Source organism: Phaseolus vulgaris, chromosome 3, assembly GCF_051622355.1.
Source record: "Phaseolus vulgaris cultivar YP4 chromosome 3, ASM5162235v1, whole genome shotgun sequence".
In the NCBI taxonomy this organism is placed as follows: domain Eukaryota; kingdom Viridiplantae; phylum Streptophyta; class Magnoliopsida; order Fabales; family Fabaceae; genus Phaseolus; species Phaseolus vulgaris.
The window spans coordinates 47,126,543-47,144,491 of NC_143500.1; the positions used below are offsets into that span (position 1 = coordinate 47,126,543).

The window sequence follows — 17,949 nt, forward strand, 5'->3', positions numbered from 1 at the left end:
AAACTTCAAAAGACTGATTGGTATCAGGGATTGTCAATACAGGAGCATTAGTCAACCTTCTTTTCAACTCTTCAAAGCTTCTCTCACATTGTTCAGTCCATGCAAAAGGATGATCCTTTCTCGTCAACTGGGTCAAAGGAGCCACTATTTTAGAAAAACCTTCTATAAATCTCCTGTAATATCCTGCTAACCCGACAAAACTTCTAATTTCTGTAACTGTTTTAGGACGTTCCCACTGAAGTACAACCTCCACTTTAGAAGGATCTACTGATATTCCCTGTGCAAAGATGACATGTCCTAAAAATTGTATTTCTGACATCCAAAAGTCACATTTTGAAAGTTTAGTATATAACTGTTTTTCTCTCAAAATGTTCAGGACAATTCTTAAGATGTTCTGCATGTTCTTCCCTTGTACGAGAATAGATCAAGATATCATCTATGAACACTACCACAAACTTATCAAGAAAAGGTTTGAATATCCGATTCATATAATCCATGAAGATAGCTGGAGCATTGGTCACACCAAATGGCATAACCAAAAATTCACAGTGACCATACCTTGATCTAAAAACAGTCTTCTGAACATCTTCCGCTTTCACTGAAATTTGGTGATAACCTGAGCGCATATCTATTTTAGAAAAGACAACTGCTCCATGTAACTGATCCATCAGATCGTCAATTCTTGGAAGAGGATATTTATTCTTTATTGTTAACTTGTTTAATTGTCTGTAATCTATGCATAGACGTGACGAACCATCCTTCTTCTTCACTAATAGCACTGGAGCTCCCCATGGAGAAACACTAGGTCGAATGAATTGTTTCTCCAATAAGTCTTCTAGTTGTTTCTTCAATTCAGCTAACTCTGTTGGTGCCATTCGGTATGGAGAAATTGACATTGGGCCTGCTTCAGGAATCAAGTCTATTGCAAACTCTATCTCTCTTTTAGGTGGAAGTCCAGGAATCTCATAAGGAAATACATCCATAAACTCCTGAACTACAAATATATCTTTTTGTAATTTATTAGTAACTATAGAACAAGCCAAGAGCATAAAACATTATGCACTTTCTTGTATCTCTCTCTCAAACTGATGAGCTGAGATAACCTGCATTCCTTCTAATTTAGGGAAAATTAACTTCTTCTGAGCATAATCTATAAGGATATGATTAGCAGACAACCAATCCATTTCCAATATAACTTCCAAATCTTTTAGAGGTATACAAATCATGTTGATCTTGTATCTCTGCCCATCTATAATTACTGGACACTCAGCACACATGGAAGAAGTTACTATAATCCCTTCTGTTGGTGTAGACACCACCAACTCAAATTCTAATTCTCGTACTGGCAACTTAAGTTTCTTAGCACAATCAAAAGATATAAAAGAATGGGTTGTCCCAGAATAAAACAATACAGATAACTGTGTTCCAAGGATAGAATAAATACCTCTAACAAGGCTATCAAACTATGACGCTTCAGCTCCACTAATAGCAAAAACTCTGCCAGCAACTTTGGGTTTTTTATTACTATTTTGTTGTACTTGCTGCACTCCGCCGGAATTTAGAGCTCCCAATTGGACATGACAGTCTTTTGTTGCATGACCATACTTGTGACATCTATCACATGTCACATTTGACACTGAATGGGGGGCAAAATCTAACAACATGTGGCCCACCGCATCTAAAACATTTGAAACTAGGTGATGATCGAGAGCTGGGTCTTCCATTGCTATAAGATTGAGGTCTGAAATAAGGTTTCTTTCTATCTTCATATTTAGGCATGCTTTTAGAAGGTCCTCCCACTTGAGGTTTAGCAAGTCTGCTACTATTTTTCAAACTCTCCACTACTTTTGCTTTCTCCACTAGAGCAGGGAAATCTCTAATAGACATAGGAATCACCACTTCTTTAAGTTCTTGCTGCAACCCAAACTCAAATTTTCTACATCTCCAAGCCTCTGTCATGGTCTGGGTGTAGAATCTAGCTAGGTGTTTGAACCTAGTAGCATATTCAGTGACTGAAAGATTTCCTTGTTCTAGCTGCATGAATTCAATTTCTTTGACACTATCAGGAAAATACTCCTCTAGGAATCTTACTTTGAAGTTCTCCCAAGTGGCATCTTCTCCTCTGTCTTCCATCATTTGCTTCATGCCTATCCACCAGAATTCAACTTCTTCAGTTAGCATATAGATGGCATAAGATAACTTTCTCTCTTCGGGGCATTGAGTAGCTTCAAAGATTCTTTCTATGTCTCTCACCCACTGGTCTGCCCCATCTGGATTTACCTTGCCATTAAATTTGGGTGGATTATGTCTCAGAAAATCCTCCAGACTAAAGGTATGGGGTTGTTGATGAAGCTGAGATGCTTCTGCTGCTAATCTAGCTGTTTCTAATTGATGAAGGGCGGCCTGATGCTGTTGTGCCATAGTAGCACTCTGTTGTTGCAAGGTTGTTGCCATCATCTCTATTGCCCGAGCTAAGTTGAGCATATCTACTGGTGGAGGAGGAGTAGGTGGTCTACGTGCCATCTTCTAAGCACATAGAGAATTAGATTAAAAATTACCAAAAATTTCCAACTATAACTTTAAGACAAATTAACTTCAAAGAAATAATCATACGAAACAGGTAAAAAACCAATCAAAACTTATCTTTGAAATGTACTTTAGCTATTTAGAATTAAGATATAAAATAATCTCGATCCAGTCATGAGTGTGCACCCTCACCACTCTATCAAGATTCTTTTCATTCTTAATACTTTCATCTTTATTCATAACTATTAATTTGACTTGAACACAAACAAGATTTCAAGAAAAACAACTTTGTCAAATATCTTATTAGAAACTTTTAACTAAGTCTTGAGGCTAGACGTAACCAAAAATCTACACACAGGAGAAACAGAATAAACCCACTACCCTCAGGTTATCCTAAGGATGAACCGCTCTGATACCATTAAATGTAACACCCCAGAAAATAACATCTAACTATTACAATACAAGTTTTACGTATTTCTATACAAACTTGGAGTTTTTCAAAAGTATTCCTAATACATGATTAGGATTTATAGAAATACAAATATTTACATATCCATAGCTCAAAATAAAACTCTGAAACCTCTAAGGTTTTCCTGCACCTGTATGGTCATTTGCTCGTGTACATAGTATCGTCATCGCAGTTTAAACACAACACAAAAAGCAAGGGTAAGCTAGTGAAAATAAAATTTTATAATATACGAAATTAAATTAAAAGAGAAAATCAAATTACATGGCCAATTTCTCAATTATTCAATCTTCTTCAAATTCCAACATAAATCAATCACATAGATCTCACATGGATCTACACATCCAGAATATTCAACAAACAACGTCTTCCGGAAGACCCGTATTAAGTAAGTCCTACCAGAGACTAACACCTGATCCAAAGATTACCAGCGAATCCAACAGAAAGGATCAGGGTAAGTTCAATACAACCCAATATTTGACATAAGAAAAAATAACACTTTAATACTAAATCATCAAAATATAATATTTTTAAATTTAAATAATATACAAACAAACAACCCAATATATAAACACACAACATCCCTGCAAGAAAAATTGAATATTGGGACCACGTCCCTTCTACATCCAGATCTTCTAGCCTAGGGTTCTATTAAAAATTAAATTTAGCTTCCCTTACCTCAATTGTTTGCTTTCCAAGCAACTTTTAGAATTTTATGTCCCACCGTCTGGATAAGCTTCAAGATTTACAGGCCTAATGCAAGTTATCCAAACATAACAAAAATTCAGTATAGAGTAGAATAAGTTGAGAGGATTAAACTTCTCAACTAACCCCACCAATATTGATGACTAAATTCTAAGGAAAAATAGAGAACAAAAGATATATAGAATAAAAATGAACTTACTCTGTTTAAAAATATGATCGGGTAGAAATGTTCCTTAACTTGTCAGCTACAACGTGGTCCGATCAGATTCTAAAATAGATGAGGTATGGAGTGAGAAATTAAGAGAGAAGATAGATGGGAAAGATGGAGGAAGAAAAAAAATGGTGCCTGAAGGAGGGGTTTTGCTGTGCGTTTTTTTAACGCTGTCACAAAAAATAAAATCTATCTAAAACTTATCAAATTCTATATCATCTGAATATTCACTAGAAAACTACCGTAAACACAAATTTTTAGGTTTTTTTGTGTGTGCAAAAGTGATTATATTGTGTTTAATTTGTATATTCTCATCTTATAAATAATTATTTTAAAATTTATATTATTATTTCAAAATATTTTAAAAAATACTTAGTGGGGACAGGTATTTCTTACAATTTGATTAAACTCATACTAAAATTTGATGATGTTTTGATAACTTGATCTAGGTTCCTAAACTTTGGAGTATTTTCCATGTTTGAGTGTTTGAGGTAGAATTTTCATGAGAATAAAAAATTTGAAGTTAGGGAAGTTAACTTTAATTTTCAATAGTATCATAAACTAGAAGATCTGAATGTAGAAAATATTTGGTCTCAAGTTTCAATTTCTCTTGCAAGACAAAGATATTATTTTATAAGATTATTTGATTTTATGTTGTGTGAACATGTATAAATATTATAAAGTAACCATTTTATTTGGGTCCCTACTTAAGTCCACGAGTTTATAAATACCACAATTTTCTCAATAAGTAAATTTATCTTATTATTTATTAACTTATGCACAAAATCATTTATAGGTGTAACCACCATTCATTGGAGTAACTCAGATATTCTTACCATATCCACATACACCTTGAAAGAAAAATAACTCATCATTGGTAGGAACAATAAATATATATATATATATGAGGTAGAAAATAAATAATATAAAAATTATAAATTATATTATATATATATATATATGTATATATGAATTTTTACCGCATATTTTAATTTTGTTAAAAAAACAATTATCTCTTAAAATATAATTAAATTAATAATTATTATGTTGTTTAGGCGTTACATATCCATGTATATCCTAAGATGGGGTGAATGAAATTCAATTATAAATTTATTATAGTAATAAATTCAAATAAAGTTTTTTTATGCAATATTTCTGTAAATAGCTTTCTCTTATATCTTTGTATTATGTTCTGCTATTATTATTGTACTGTATACATGAATAAAATGTGTGCAGATAGTATAATATCTAAAAAGATATAAAAGAATAGTTTATATATTTTTTGATATATATAATATATTTTTTAATTACTAAATATTTTATACAATTTTTATTAGGTTTAAAGTAAAACTAATAATATTTTGGAATGTTATACAAACTGTTTGAAGTTTTATATTGACCAGGATTAACTCTAAGAGTAAAAATATAAAAAGAAAAACTTCTAACACCTAACAATATTAATTAGCTTGAATATTATATATATATATTCAAGTTACAGTTACTTATCATTATATATTATTATCTAATTTACTTTTTTTTTGTCTTATATTGAATATATGTACATACATTTCCGTTTAAGAAGATCCATCATTAAAAAAAGTAATCTCTAATACAAATATGGAATTGTTCTTAAAAGTAAATTCAATGTGAATCATGAAAAATTGAAATGCATGCTCTTGATTGATATAATTTAAAAAAGAAATAATTTAGAATGATAAATAAAACCACACTGGTTTATTTTATGAATATCCATGTGATTTCGATAATGAATACCAGTATCAATCAGGTTTAATTTTATAAATTCATTGCCTCCTTTTCTTTATATTTTTTGTTTTTAAATTTTTAAAATATATTTAATTTATTAAGTGATTTAAAAAATTTATTTTCACTCTTTTATTTAAACTTTGATTTATTTATTTTTGAAAATTTCTTACTCTTTTAATTGTTTGATATCCAATAAATTTGTTCAAATATTAAGCTATATTATTTTTTATCATAATTTCTAAAAAATATTATAATTTTTAAAGAAATAGTTATTATATTAATTAAATTACATACTATTTTAAAAATTAAAAAATTATTGATATATCAATTTTTATATTAATTTAAAAATTATCATAAATAACACACTTTAATACCATAGTTTATATTAAAATAATTGAAATATTTTAAAATATTATCAAGATTCACCTATTGAATAAATTTAATTATCATATTTTACTCATGTCTATAATATAATGAGACGAGACTTTTGAACTATAACTCTAGTGATAATATTCTTTTACCCGTAATTTTTGTTTTTGTATAAGGGATACTGTACATAAACCATGTTTGGGCATGTACCAAAACATAAGGACGTTTTGACATGTATTGTTTTTATTATTGACATTTATTGTTTTATCATCCCTACTTCTAGACAAAAGGAAAATTGAATTGCTTAGTTGATTCAACAATTGGAATATTCAAAACGAGGTAAGTGAACAAGTTTTTTGTTTTTCTCAACTTCCTTAAGTGAACAACTGATTAATTGGTTTGACAATAGAATAAAGAAAACAAAGTGAGAGGAAACCCATGCGAGGCAACAATTGACTAAATGGGAAAACCTCCATTTAATATTAGGAATATTCCAAATGATACCCACTGATTCCATTTTGTATATTTAAATAATAATTAGTAAATATTCAATATCAAAATTAATTCAAAAAGTTATTCCATGAGCATTTTATTTATGAAATTGCATATAGGTTCTGCCGCGGCGCCATCCAACAACAAAAAGATCGGCTGTGTTTGGGGAGATCCAAACGAACTTTTATTTTTCGTCCAAACCTGTGTCAACGACACTTTCGTTTACCACATTAAACAAAATTAGTCTCTAGACTTATTTAAATTAAAAATTACAATAAATAAATTTGTCTTAATTTCAGTTGAATTTATTTGAACTCAAATTTTTAACTATTTGCCAAACGAAGTCTTCTCAACTAAGACTAACGTTTCCAACTTTACTTTAGTTCAGACAAGACAGCGTGAATCTCTAAATTATACAATATATATTTTCCAAAAAAATAACATATATATTTATTTATTTATATATATATATAAAAGGTAATAAATATGGCATCATACATACATAGCATAAGACAGTCTCATTTTCCCTTTCGCTCTTTCTCTTTCTCTGCATCTCCGCGTATCCAAATTTTCTCTCTCTACCTCCCTCTCGGAACGCACTCTTATGCCCATTTTCTGAACACGCTTTTCAAGAGGGTCAGTTTCTTTTCCATCTTTTTCTCAGGGCTCCGATTTGTGCTCATTTTTACCCTGTGAGGATTCTTTTTTTCTTTTTTCGAGTTTCACTTGTTTTGATTTAGATGCCCCTTTCTTTGATGGGGTTTATGGGAGGGGAAAAAGGAAGTACAATGTGGGTTTCATGTTGTTGTGGTTTTTCTTTTCTTTTGCTGAACAATTAGGCTTGAGGGCTTTCTTTCTTTCATTTTTCTTTTTTTTTTGACAAATAGTTTTTCCGTTGTTCTTCTTGACTCCTTTTGTACGCTGTGATTTCCAGATTATGGAAATAAAGTAATAAGTTTGGCTTGTGTCACGTGTCGATGGGATTATGTGATGTTGATTGTTCTTTAAGTTTTTGAGGATTGTTTCATCATTCTTGTAATGGGATAAATCGGAATTCAAGGTCAATTTTTTTTTTATTTCTTGATTACTCGATATGTTTGTTATTTGCTCCTTTTGCTTCTTAAGGTTGTAACTTGTTTTTGAAAAAGTCTTTGCAATAATTACATAAATTATGTCTCTTTGTGACACCTGAGCTCATAGCCTTCATTTGTTAATTATCAATTATTGCTTCTGACATAGAGTGTTGGAATCCTTTGGAGTGGAACACTGTTAGTTTTTTTTAAAATAACTTTTAGTTTTTTTAGTCCATCTACGGTGCATTATTGTAGGGTTGAATTGTTTATTTATTATTAAATATTGTGGTGTTTCAGTTGGGTTGGAATGGTTAAAGATGGTTTTGATGATATATATTTCAGTTAAGTTTGAGCGCTGGTCCTGTGCCGTGCTTCCTTACCTGCATTTTCTCCATAAATGGGCTGTTTCGTCTCTCGGTCAAGAAGAAAGTTTCCTGCACAGGAGAAGACAGTAACTCTTGCAGCAGAGACTGCTTGTAAGTTGATCAACACTTCCAGAGAAAGGATGCAATGCTTTAATTCTTGTACAATGATATGTGACTGCATCTCCTTCTGAGGAGTTGCTTTTCTGTGAATTTACTTTTGGCCTTGCATTCTTGCTTGACGAATCTAATAAGTATAATACAAATCATGAAAAACGAAAGTTGTAGTATTTTATCTGTAAGGGCTTGCTGTTATTTATGGTATGTTCCAGCGCCTGTGAGGTTTTTGGGATGGGAAAGATTGCAAATTTGTAACAAACAAAACAAAGTTACTTTGGTTGGTTTATTGTTGAAAGTCAGCAAGCGTGGAGCTTTAGAAACAGGCTCTTCCCTTTGGTCATACCCAATCTTATTCTATCTTAATTTTGCCTACATTAAGGTGAAAAGACCATGCTCTGTCAGTATTGCTTTATCTGTGGGTATATAAATGGAGTATATCTGTAAGGCAATAATGTAAATTTTAGTTTTTCTTTATCTAGTGAAGTAAATCGAAGAAAATGTTGTTGGTTGCTTTTTGCAAAATTGAAGAGATTAAAGAACCTTACATCTTTTCTGTTAAATTAGATTCCCTAAGTCTGCCATTAGTTTCGAATTTACACTCTGTCACTAACTTAATCAGAAAAGCCTCTTTTCTCTTCCATTTGCTACAAAAAATTTCTACTCACACACGCAATAACAAATTTGCAAATTTAAGTAATGAAATTGGAGTGAGTTGCGTTTATTTGTATCCTTATATCAATTGAAATGGGTTTAATAGTTGTCTTGGGATCTGTTACCAGTCAATTATTTAGAACAATGTTTCCATCTAGTGATTCATTTGTTACAAAATTGTTGCCTATTTCTCCATATTTAGTTTTGTAGTTTAATATCAAGTTTTGGTTTTCCATTTCCCAGTTACTGTTAGTGAGGTTGAAGCACTGTATGAGCTTTTTAGGAGCATCAGCAGTTCTGTTATCGATGATGGACTGATAAACAAGGTACTAAGATTTTTTTTCATTTTTCCATTTTCCGCATAAGGTTGTTTTTGATGATTGTTACTTTTTATGGTTTGTACCTCCCCTCATTCTTTGAGGGACTTAGTTATATTCTGACATCTCTTGCAATGGGTATTTTGTCATGAGAGATCTGGTCATACATTTCCATTTGTAATTTTGTCAAGAATTTAATTTGTACTTTACTTCAGTTTGGAATATTCCAATTATTCAATTATGTGTAATATAAGGATAATCGGTTGCTATTTTCTCAATAATGCTTCCAGGCATGAATGATCTACAATAGAATATCACTTTTGTTAAGCTTTTCTTTCATATATTTGATAAAAATACTTTATATACTTTATTGTCCTAAGACAACTTGTTCTCACATGGAATTCGGTGTCCATATTTTGGTTTTGATGATCTTTCCTTTCAGGAAGAATTTCAATTGGCAATCTTCAAAAACAAGAAAAAGGAGAACATTTTTGCAACTCGGGTACTATACACTTCCTACTTATACTGTTTTTGCTCTCTTGATAGTTAGTAATAAGTATGCTAGAATGGCCAATGTTTCTTGAAAGCATTTGTGAATGACTATAGACTGTCCAAAAGAAAATTTCATTGTAATCTTTGGATCAACAATTTGCAATAAAAGTAGGGATTGAAGAAATTTTCTGTTTCTCTTTGATCTTCTGAAAGAATCTCAATACATTAACCTTTCAGCATATGCCCCTAACATTTATTGTGAACCATTTGCTTCCATCCAGTTTTTGTCAAATTTATGTATGCAGATTATGTTTGATTATGTCATTGTCACTCTCGGGCATCTCTATGAAGTAATCCTTCAGTTGACTAGATTTCCATTGATACCGTCGTGCAGATCTTTGATCTATTTGATGTCAAGAAGAAGGGAGTCATTGACTTCGAAGACTTTGTTAGATCTCTCAATGTTTTCCATCCAAATGTGTCATTAGAAGACAAGATAGCCTGTAAGTTAATAGTCAAATCCTCAATTTTATCCTAAATTCCTTACTGCGTGATCTAGCCATTGATACATTAGGTTGATTGATGTCTTGTTTCAGTTTCATTTAGGCTCTATGATTTGCGCAATACTGGCTTTATAGAGCGTGCAGAGGTAAGATGATGATTCTTTATTCATCTGTCTTCATGCTAACAAAGTGCACATCGCTACAAAACAAAATAAGTGCTCACCTACGCATAGATAGGTCTTGGCTGCGATGTGATGATTTACATTTTGGTCTGGTGTATTTTGTCGTGGCATCCATTTGCAGCCTCTGCATTCCTGTCCTATAATTTGAATGGACTTATTCATTTTTCTTTTTGTAAACTTGTTCATTTTTCTTTTTTGTGCTTTCAGGTTAAAGAAATGTTAATTGCACTTCTTTATGAATCGGACATGAAGTTGGCAGATGATGTCATTGAAACAATTCTGAACAAGGTGGCTTATGCTTATTATCGAATTCCTGTATAATATAAAGTAACAATAGATACCTTGTCTGCATGATGGAAAATAATAGATTTTATTATCACAAACTAAATAAAAGTCTTAGCCTGTCATTGGATTTTTTTTGTCTAGACTTTCTCGGAAGCTGACCTAAACGAAGATGGGAAAATAGACCTGGAGGAATGGACAAATTTTGTTGCTAAGAATCCATCACTATTAAAAATCATGACGCTGCCTTATCTGAGGTATGTGTTGAATTATTTTTATGGTACATATGAATTTACCTTTATCCATTTTTTATATTCTGGATATGTAATAATTTGTTAATCTTGAACATGCAGGGACATAACAACTTCTTTCCCAAGTTTTATTTTTAACTCTAACGTGGATGAAGTTGCTGCGTAAAATATAAAGCTTTAGGTTATGCGATTGGTGGGAAAATTGGATGTGTTGAAGAAAGAGTGAAATATAGGGAGTCTTATTTGATTAGTCAAGTTAGCCTTACTCAGTAAATTGTAAATGAAGTTGGCATTTGAATTTTTCTAGTCACATGTCATGTTAGTGCCTGTTTGGAGACCCTTTATTTCTAAGGGATTTTTTTAGTAGATATATTTGACATGAGTTGCAATGAAAAAACAACAGCTTATGGAATCCAAAAGTTGTACAAAGTTGTGTTCAGAACAAGTTGGAAGAACAGTAAACTAAATTTAGAGATCTTTTAGAATCAAATTCTTATAACTAAGCATGCCACCGAGTCATTCATTTGGCCAGACAGATTAATAGTCTTTTTAATTTATCTGATTAGAGATATTAGATAATCTATTAACCCTTAAAAAAATAACGAGTAAGATTAACTTAATTTATCTTCCTGATATGGGATTAGAAATGGTAGGAAGTAAAATTCTGAAACGAAAAATACGTCAGGATGATGCAGTTGTAGACGAACTATTGAAATTTGTATTTTATTTTATTATTTGATGAAAAATGGAAAGCGAAGGGACAGAATAAGATTTGGAAAGACAGAATGACCTCAACTAGGGAGGGGTGTGTTTGGTGGTTTCGTTTCGTGAAGAGTCAAACTAAATAATAGCATCTTTGATTGAGTTTAGAGAGAGACCAAAACACAAGAACTGAGGCACAATCATGATGTTTCTCGTATATTCCAATACATATCTACCACATGTTAGTTTCCTTACCAAACATCAGTCATTATGTGTTTATACTACACTCTAACAAATATACCTACTTTATAAATTATTTTTAATAATAAAATAAATTGAACTAAAATATTATTATTTTAAGTTATCAAATAAATACTTTCTATTTAACAAGTGTCATGACATCACTACTTTGACACCTATAGAGTTAAATACACTCACTCCATAATCCATAAATTATTATTTTATTTTTTAATTTAAAACAATTGATTGTGAAATGTGTGTTATTTTCTTATTTAGTGTGAAAGAAACTTTTCCCCATAAAGAAAATGCAATTCATTCCGTCCATTAGTAATTTAGTATGTTTGAAATTTGAACCACCTTGGATTGGTGGACACTATGAAAGTGCTAACATTTATGTTCTATTCTCATGTTAATGGTAATTTTTTGGAAAATAAAATCTTTTGGGTTCAATCAATTGTGAATGAAATCTCTAATTTATATTGTATAATAAACGAGCGTTCTTAGTTTATTTGAGATCTTAATCCAATTTTGGGAAAGTTGTTATATTTTAATGTATTCAAATATGAATCACAATTTTTCTTTGTACCATTTATATTATTGTTCAAAATAGAAGTGTGCTTATTTTTTTGCTGTTACCTTTTTTAATTTGAACAAATGAAGTTGAAAAATTAGGATAATCTTTTTAACCTCCAATATCATGCTTATTTTTAACATTTGGTAATAATAATAAACTATTAATTTTTTCGGACAATCATGTTCTTCCTTTTTTTATCTTGTTCTTTCAATTGGTAGTTGGGATTTGGAGATTAATTTATTTAAAGATATGATATATGTTTTTACTTATATTATAATTGTAATTTAAATATTTCTTGTATCTTCCTATTGAGAATATTTCTTTAGTTTTATGTGTAAATCATTTATTTGATTGACATTAGTATCAGTATAGTTCTAACATTCTACTGGTAGGATACATTATTTATTAAAAAATATTAAAAGTATTATTTATCACATAATTTCAAATTCAATATATGATTTATTAAAATTATTATATTTTTCATACAAATGAGTATAGAAAGTGTATCAATGTAAATAAAACAATAATTTGGTGTAATTCCTGACAAATAGGCATAACATATGGAGTAGGAAATTATATGGAGCATGTCTCTCGAATCTGATTGTATATAAATAGTAGGCATACATTAAATGAATATACAAAAATATATTTTTCATAATATTATGATATTTTCCATAATATATTCTACAAAATTTTCTTTCACCTTTTTGTTTTTCCTCGATAGTCATGTATGTTGGAAACTCCAAAGACATAATTACGGATATTGGAATAAGCTAAATAAAGAGTTACTTTGTTAACTCTTAAAACAATCAAATCCTAAGCTAATTATTTATGTTATTAGAATGTTTCTCTATTCATTATGGTTTTGACAATTATAAATAAATGTATCACACTTTTGTATCAAGACAGTTTTATGAATAATACATTTACAATTTCAATTCAAAGAAGATCAATTCTCAGGAGAGTGGTTTCTTGATTTTCAAGAATTGGAAGAAGTTGTCAAGATTGGGCTTGAAACTGAGGAGGAGCAGAAGAAAAAGTCTGAGAAACAATTAAAAGAAAGTAAAAAGATTGACTGCAAGGCATGAATGTTGCTACATCAATGTGTTTCAGCTGCCATTTTCTAGAAGATCTCAAAATCTTAGTCTGTTAAGCATATTTGGGACATATTAGAACAAACCTATGGAAATACTGGCAGGGTTAATAAAGTGAGATTGCAATCACTCATAAGACAATTTGAATTATTGTCCATGGCTGATCAAGAATCAATGAATGATTATTTCAGTAAAATTCAAGCAATTGCAAATTCCATGCGATGTTGTGATGAGCAATTCCTGATTCAAAGGTGGTTGAGAAGATTCTTAGAACTTTGACTCCTGCCTTTGATCACATTGTTGTGGACATTGAAGAATCCAAGGAGTTGGATGCAATGACAGTAGAAGAATTCCAGAATTCCCTTGAAGCATATGAGCAACGATTAGTTTCAAGAAAAGGAAAAGAAAAGATAATAAAGCAAGTTTTCCAGGCTCAAATTGCTGGCAAAGGAAGAGGAAAAAATGGTTGGAAAAAAGAAAGGATGAGGAAGAGCAAAAGGAGGTCAATCAAGTGATTGATCTGCTTCAAGCAATCAGATCCAGAGTCAAAACAGTGTGCAAAGGCAGAAGTTGGCTACTGGCAGAGTGAGTCAAGATCATGGATTCAAGAAATTCCATGATAAAAGAAAACCGTAGTGTTATAATTGTGGTAAGTATGGTCATTTTGCAGCTGAATGTTGGGAAACTGATCACAGTAACAACACTGGATAATTATCCAAGAAAGATGAAGATTCTGATATTGATCAAGTATTATTGATGGCCACTACAAATCAGGATGAATATGTTTTAAGTTGATACTTAAACATAGGTTATTTCAATCATATGAGTGGTAACAGGGAGTGAATTATTGATTTTGATTCTAGTGTAAAAAATAACAGGGAGTAAACGTGCGTTGAATGAATATACAAAAATATTTTTTCCATAATATTTTGATATAATTCTCTTTGTTTGTGAGTAATTTTTAGTAAGAAATTATGTGTTAGGTGGGAAAATAAGCATGTTTATGTTGTTTGCTAGAAGTTTATATTTATTAAATTGCTAAAACTCATTTAGAATGATTTCATCTTCTACTAGCTAGATTTTAAAATTATGCATTTGTGATTAGTATCTTAATTAATCAGATTTTTAAATGATTGAATAAGAATCATATGTTGTTATTTCATGATATAATTACACCTTTATCATTTAGAACACTAGAAAGCTAGCCACAGTATAAAACAGACCCTGGGATTTTAAAATTTCTTGAAAATATGTATTAAAGAGATAGATATATTTCCAGTTGGCAAGAAACACATTTTGAGTAAGGAAGATTGGAAAAACTGTGGGAGGGAAAAAATTAAAGATTCATTAAAAAATAATTTTCAATCTTTTATTAAGTTAATTGAGAAAGACATTAGACTTAGTTGGAATAATGAGAAACATAACATACAAATAATGATGGGTTAGAAAAATAACATATTTGTATTGTAGTGTTGCACTATGCAAGTAATTTTGATTTCATGTTGTAATTGATTTTTTATTTTATTTTAATTATTTTTGTTTTAATTTCATGTCAAGATCTATATGTGTATAAAACATTTAACGTTGATAATAAATAATAATCCTTAAGGTACTGAAAATGTGAATAAAGAACAACCAAATAAAGTTGTACATTTTACAATCAAATGCTACAATAAACGAATTAAGAGGTGTACACCATTAATTATTTTTTATGTATATACTTTTAAAATAATTCTGACATTTTAATTGTTTACTTCTAATATTATTTTTAAATTAATTAAAATATAATAATCCCTTTTAATTAAAAATGCATTTTCTAGACAACATTTTATTTTATTAGTGTTTATAAGATATTTTATATAATTATAAAATTAAAATAAGGCTTTTGTATTGTCCAATCCAAACAAATAGTTATTAATTTTAGTTAAAAAATGGTTTTTTTATAATTTTAACCAAACATTAATTTTAAGAAACTCATAGTATACAATGTAGGTTTAAAACATGAATAAACGTAAATTGAACACATACAATTATGTTCACATATAGATCTTATCATATCATGATTCTCACACAATCATACAATCACAATCAAAAAGGAATAGACACTTAACTTTATCCATGAGTGATCCTAATTGAGCAGTTACTTTATCTCCTTTTCTCCCAATCTATCTCTTAGCAATTCCGTTCTTGTCACACACACTTTCGTGATGGCTAACAGTGAGACAACTATTATTTGCAGAGACAGAACCCTATAACCTTTAGTACCCAATCTCCATCAGATGTAGGTTTTCCAGTAGGTATATCATCAGATATATATTTCTCACATTAACCAATGGGCCTTTAATTCTATTATTATTATTAAATCATATTTGGGCTCAAAGCCCAAACTCTAAGTCATGTGAGTCACTTTATAGAAATTAATTTACATAATTTCTTACATTCTCCCACTTGACTCATATGAGTTATAATATTTTCATGATTTAATAATTACATAAATGCGCATTTAAAAGGCCTTACATAAATTGGTTCTATCATTAATCATAATCAAGGATACAGAAATAATAAGAGTCATGGCGGTTATATGTCATTTTAATCGACACATTTCCTTCCATGTACTACTATATCATCTTTTCTCCTTAATATGGCTTTATAGTGAGAAATTCATAATAGGTTCAAACATAATGTCATTGTCATCAATAACAACATAATTTGTTTTCCACAACATAATAACATAATTTGCATGCATATACATAAAGTAGAAAACAACATAAATTTCAGAAACTTTATTTATCAATGAGCTCAAAGTGTCAAATAAGCATTGATAGCAACATTCATAATTCACTAGTAACATAATGCCCATATTTACAACATGACCAGTAAATGTTTTTGGGCGGTAACCCTTTTGTTAAAGGGTCAACAATCATAAGATCAGTGCTAATACGTTCTATTGACACTTTATGCTTCTGAACTTCTTCTTTAACGACAAAGTATTTCAATTCCATATGTTTAGCACCTTTGGAATACTTGTCGTTTTTTAGAAAAGAAGACTGCTGCGGAGTTATCACAATAAATTTTCAGCGGCTTGGCAATACTGTCAACAATTCCAAGTCCTGAAATTAAATTCCGCAACCAATTAGCCTGAACTGTGGCCTCAAAGCATGCCACAAATTCATCTTCCATAGTGGACGCAGCAATGACTGACTGCTTCGCACTTTTCCATGAAATCGCTCCTCTGGCTAAAAGATACACATAACCAAATGTAGACTTTCGTGTATCCACACAACCAGCAAAATCTGAATCTGTATATCCAATCACCTCAAGATGATCAGATCTTTTATAAGTAAGCATGTGATCTTTCGTTCCTTGCAAGTATCTTAAACCTTTCTTTGCAACTTTCCAATGATCCAATCCTGGATTACTCTGGTATCTACCAAGCATACCAACTGCAAAACTAATATCTGGTCGTGTACAAGTTTTGAGCATTCATTAAACTCCCAACAATAGATGCATAAGGTATATTCTCCATCTGTTTCCGTTCCAAATCATTCTTTGGACATTGCATGAGACTAAATTTGTCTCCTTTCTGTATTGGAACAGGAGATGTCGAACATTTATCCATTCTGAATCTCTCTAAAACTTTATTAATATATGATTTCTGAGACAAACCTAACAATCCTTGTGATCTGTCACGGAATATTTCAATTCCTATCACATAGTATGCCTCACCCATATCTTTCATCTCAAAGTTATTAGAGAGAAACTTCTTAGTCTCACTTAATAGACCAAGATCATTAGTTGCCATGAGAGTCACATATAGTCTTAAAGACCCATTTACACCCGACTCTCTTGCATCCTTCTGGCAATTCTATAAGGCCCCATACATCATTCTATGCCATTGATTTAAGCTCATCTTTCATAGCATCTAACCACTTATCAAAATTGATGGCGTCTGAAAATGAAACTGGATCATTATCAATACCTAAGTCATTTTCTGACTCTTGTAGATAAACCACATAATCATTCGAAATAGCAGACTTTCTTTCTCTTTGAGATCTTCTTAATACTATTTCTTGTGGTTGTTCTACTACAGGTTCATTGTTAACTTCATGATCATTAATTTGTTGTTCTTCTTCATTGTTGAGTGACTCAACTACATTAGGAACAACAATACTTGAAGTAAAGGTACTAGTTAAAGGAACTTGTACTCTAACTTCCTTAATCTCCACATTTTGTGAAGTATCACTCCCACTGGTTTCACAAATTTCAATGAACTGTGCATTTCCAGATTCAACAATTCTTGTGCTATGGGTAGGACAGTAAAACATATACCCTTTTGACTTTGCTGGATAACCAATGAAATATCCACTGATTGTTCTTGCATCCAATTTCTTTTTCTTGCGGATTGTATATTCTAACTTCTGTTTGACATCCCCAAACATGCAGGTGTCTCAAACTGGGTTTCCTTCCTGTCCACAATTCAAAAGGTGTCTTTTGAACTGCCTTAGTAGGAACCCTGTTCAACAGATACATGGCAGTTTTTAAAGCATACATCCACAATGAAACAGGTACAGTG

At 30.9% G+C, this 17,949-nt stretch overlaps 1 protein-coding gene across 4 annotated transcripts; it reads left to right on the plus strand.

Moving 5' to 3' along the window:
• The first annotated feature begins 7,019 nt into the window (after nt 1-7,019).
• On the plus strand, nt 7,020-11,185 carry LOC137808134 (calcineurin B-like protein 9). 4 transcript variants are annotated; one of them, XM_068609092.1, is made up of 9 exons: nt 7,020-7,169; nt 7,949-8,082; nt 8,983-9,065; nt 9,499-9,558; nt 9,943-10,051; nt 10,145-10,197; nt 10,441-10,521; nt 10,660-10,772; nt 10,869-11,185. In XM_068609092.1, the coding sequence occupies exons 2-9, from the start codon at nt 8,004-8,006 to the stop codon at nt 10,930-10,932; spliced, it is 642 nt and encodes a 213-aa protein (XP_068465193.1). In that variant the 5' UTR covers nt 7,020-7,169; nt 7,949-8,003; the 3' UTR covers nt 10,933-11,185. The 4 variants fall into 4 exon arrangements, with proteins under 4 accessions (XP_068465193.1, XP_068465194.1, XP_068465195.1 ...); XM_068609093.1 differs by having other exon boundaries at nt 7,022-7,169; nt 7,904-8,082; XM_068609094.1 differs by having other exon boundaries at nt 7,036-7,225.
• Nucleotides 11,186-17,949: the final 6,764 nt, after the last annotated feature.

Bases quoted from the DNA above. Each gene is read 5' to 3' on its own strand.
- LOC137808134 (XM_068609092.1), top strand. From the start codon at position 8,004: ATGGGCTGTTTCGTCTCTCGGTCAAGAAGAAAGTTTCCTGCACAGGAG. The intron at 10,522-10,659 runs GTGGCTTATGCT...TTTTTTGTCTAG, and splicing joins TTGAAACAATTCTGAACAAG to ACTTTCTCGGAAGCTGACCT. The intron at 10,773-10,868 runs GTATGTGTTGAA...TTGAACATGCAG, and splicing joins ATGACGCTGCCTTATCTGAG to GGACATAACAACTTCTTTCC.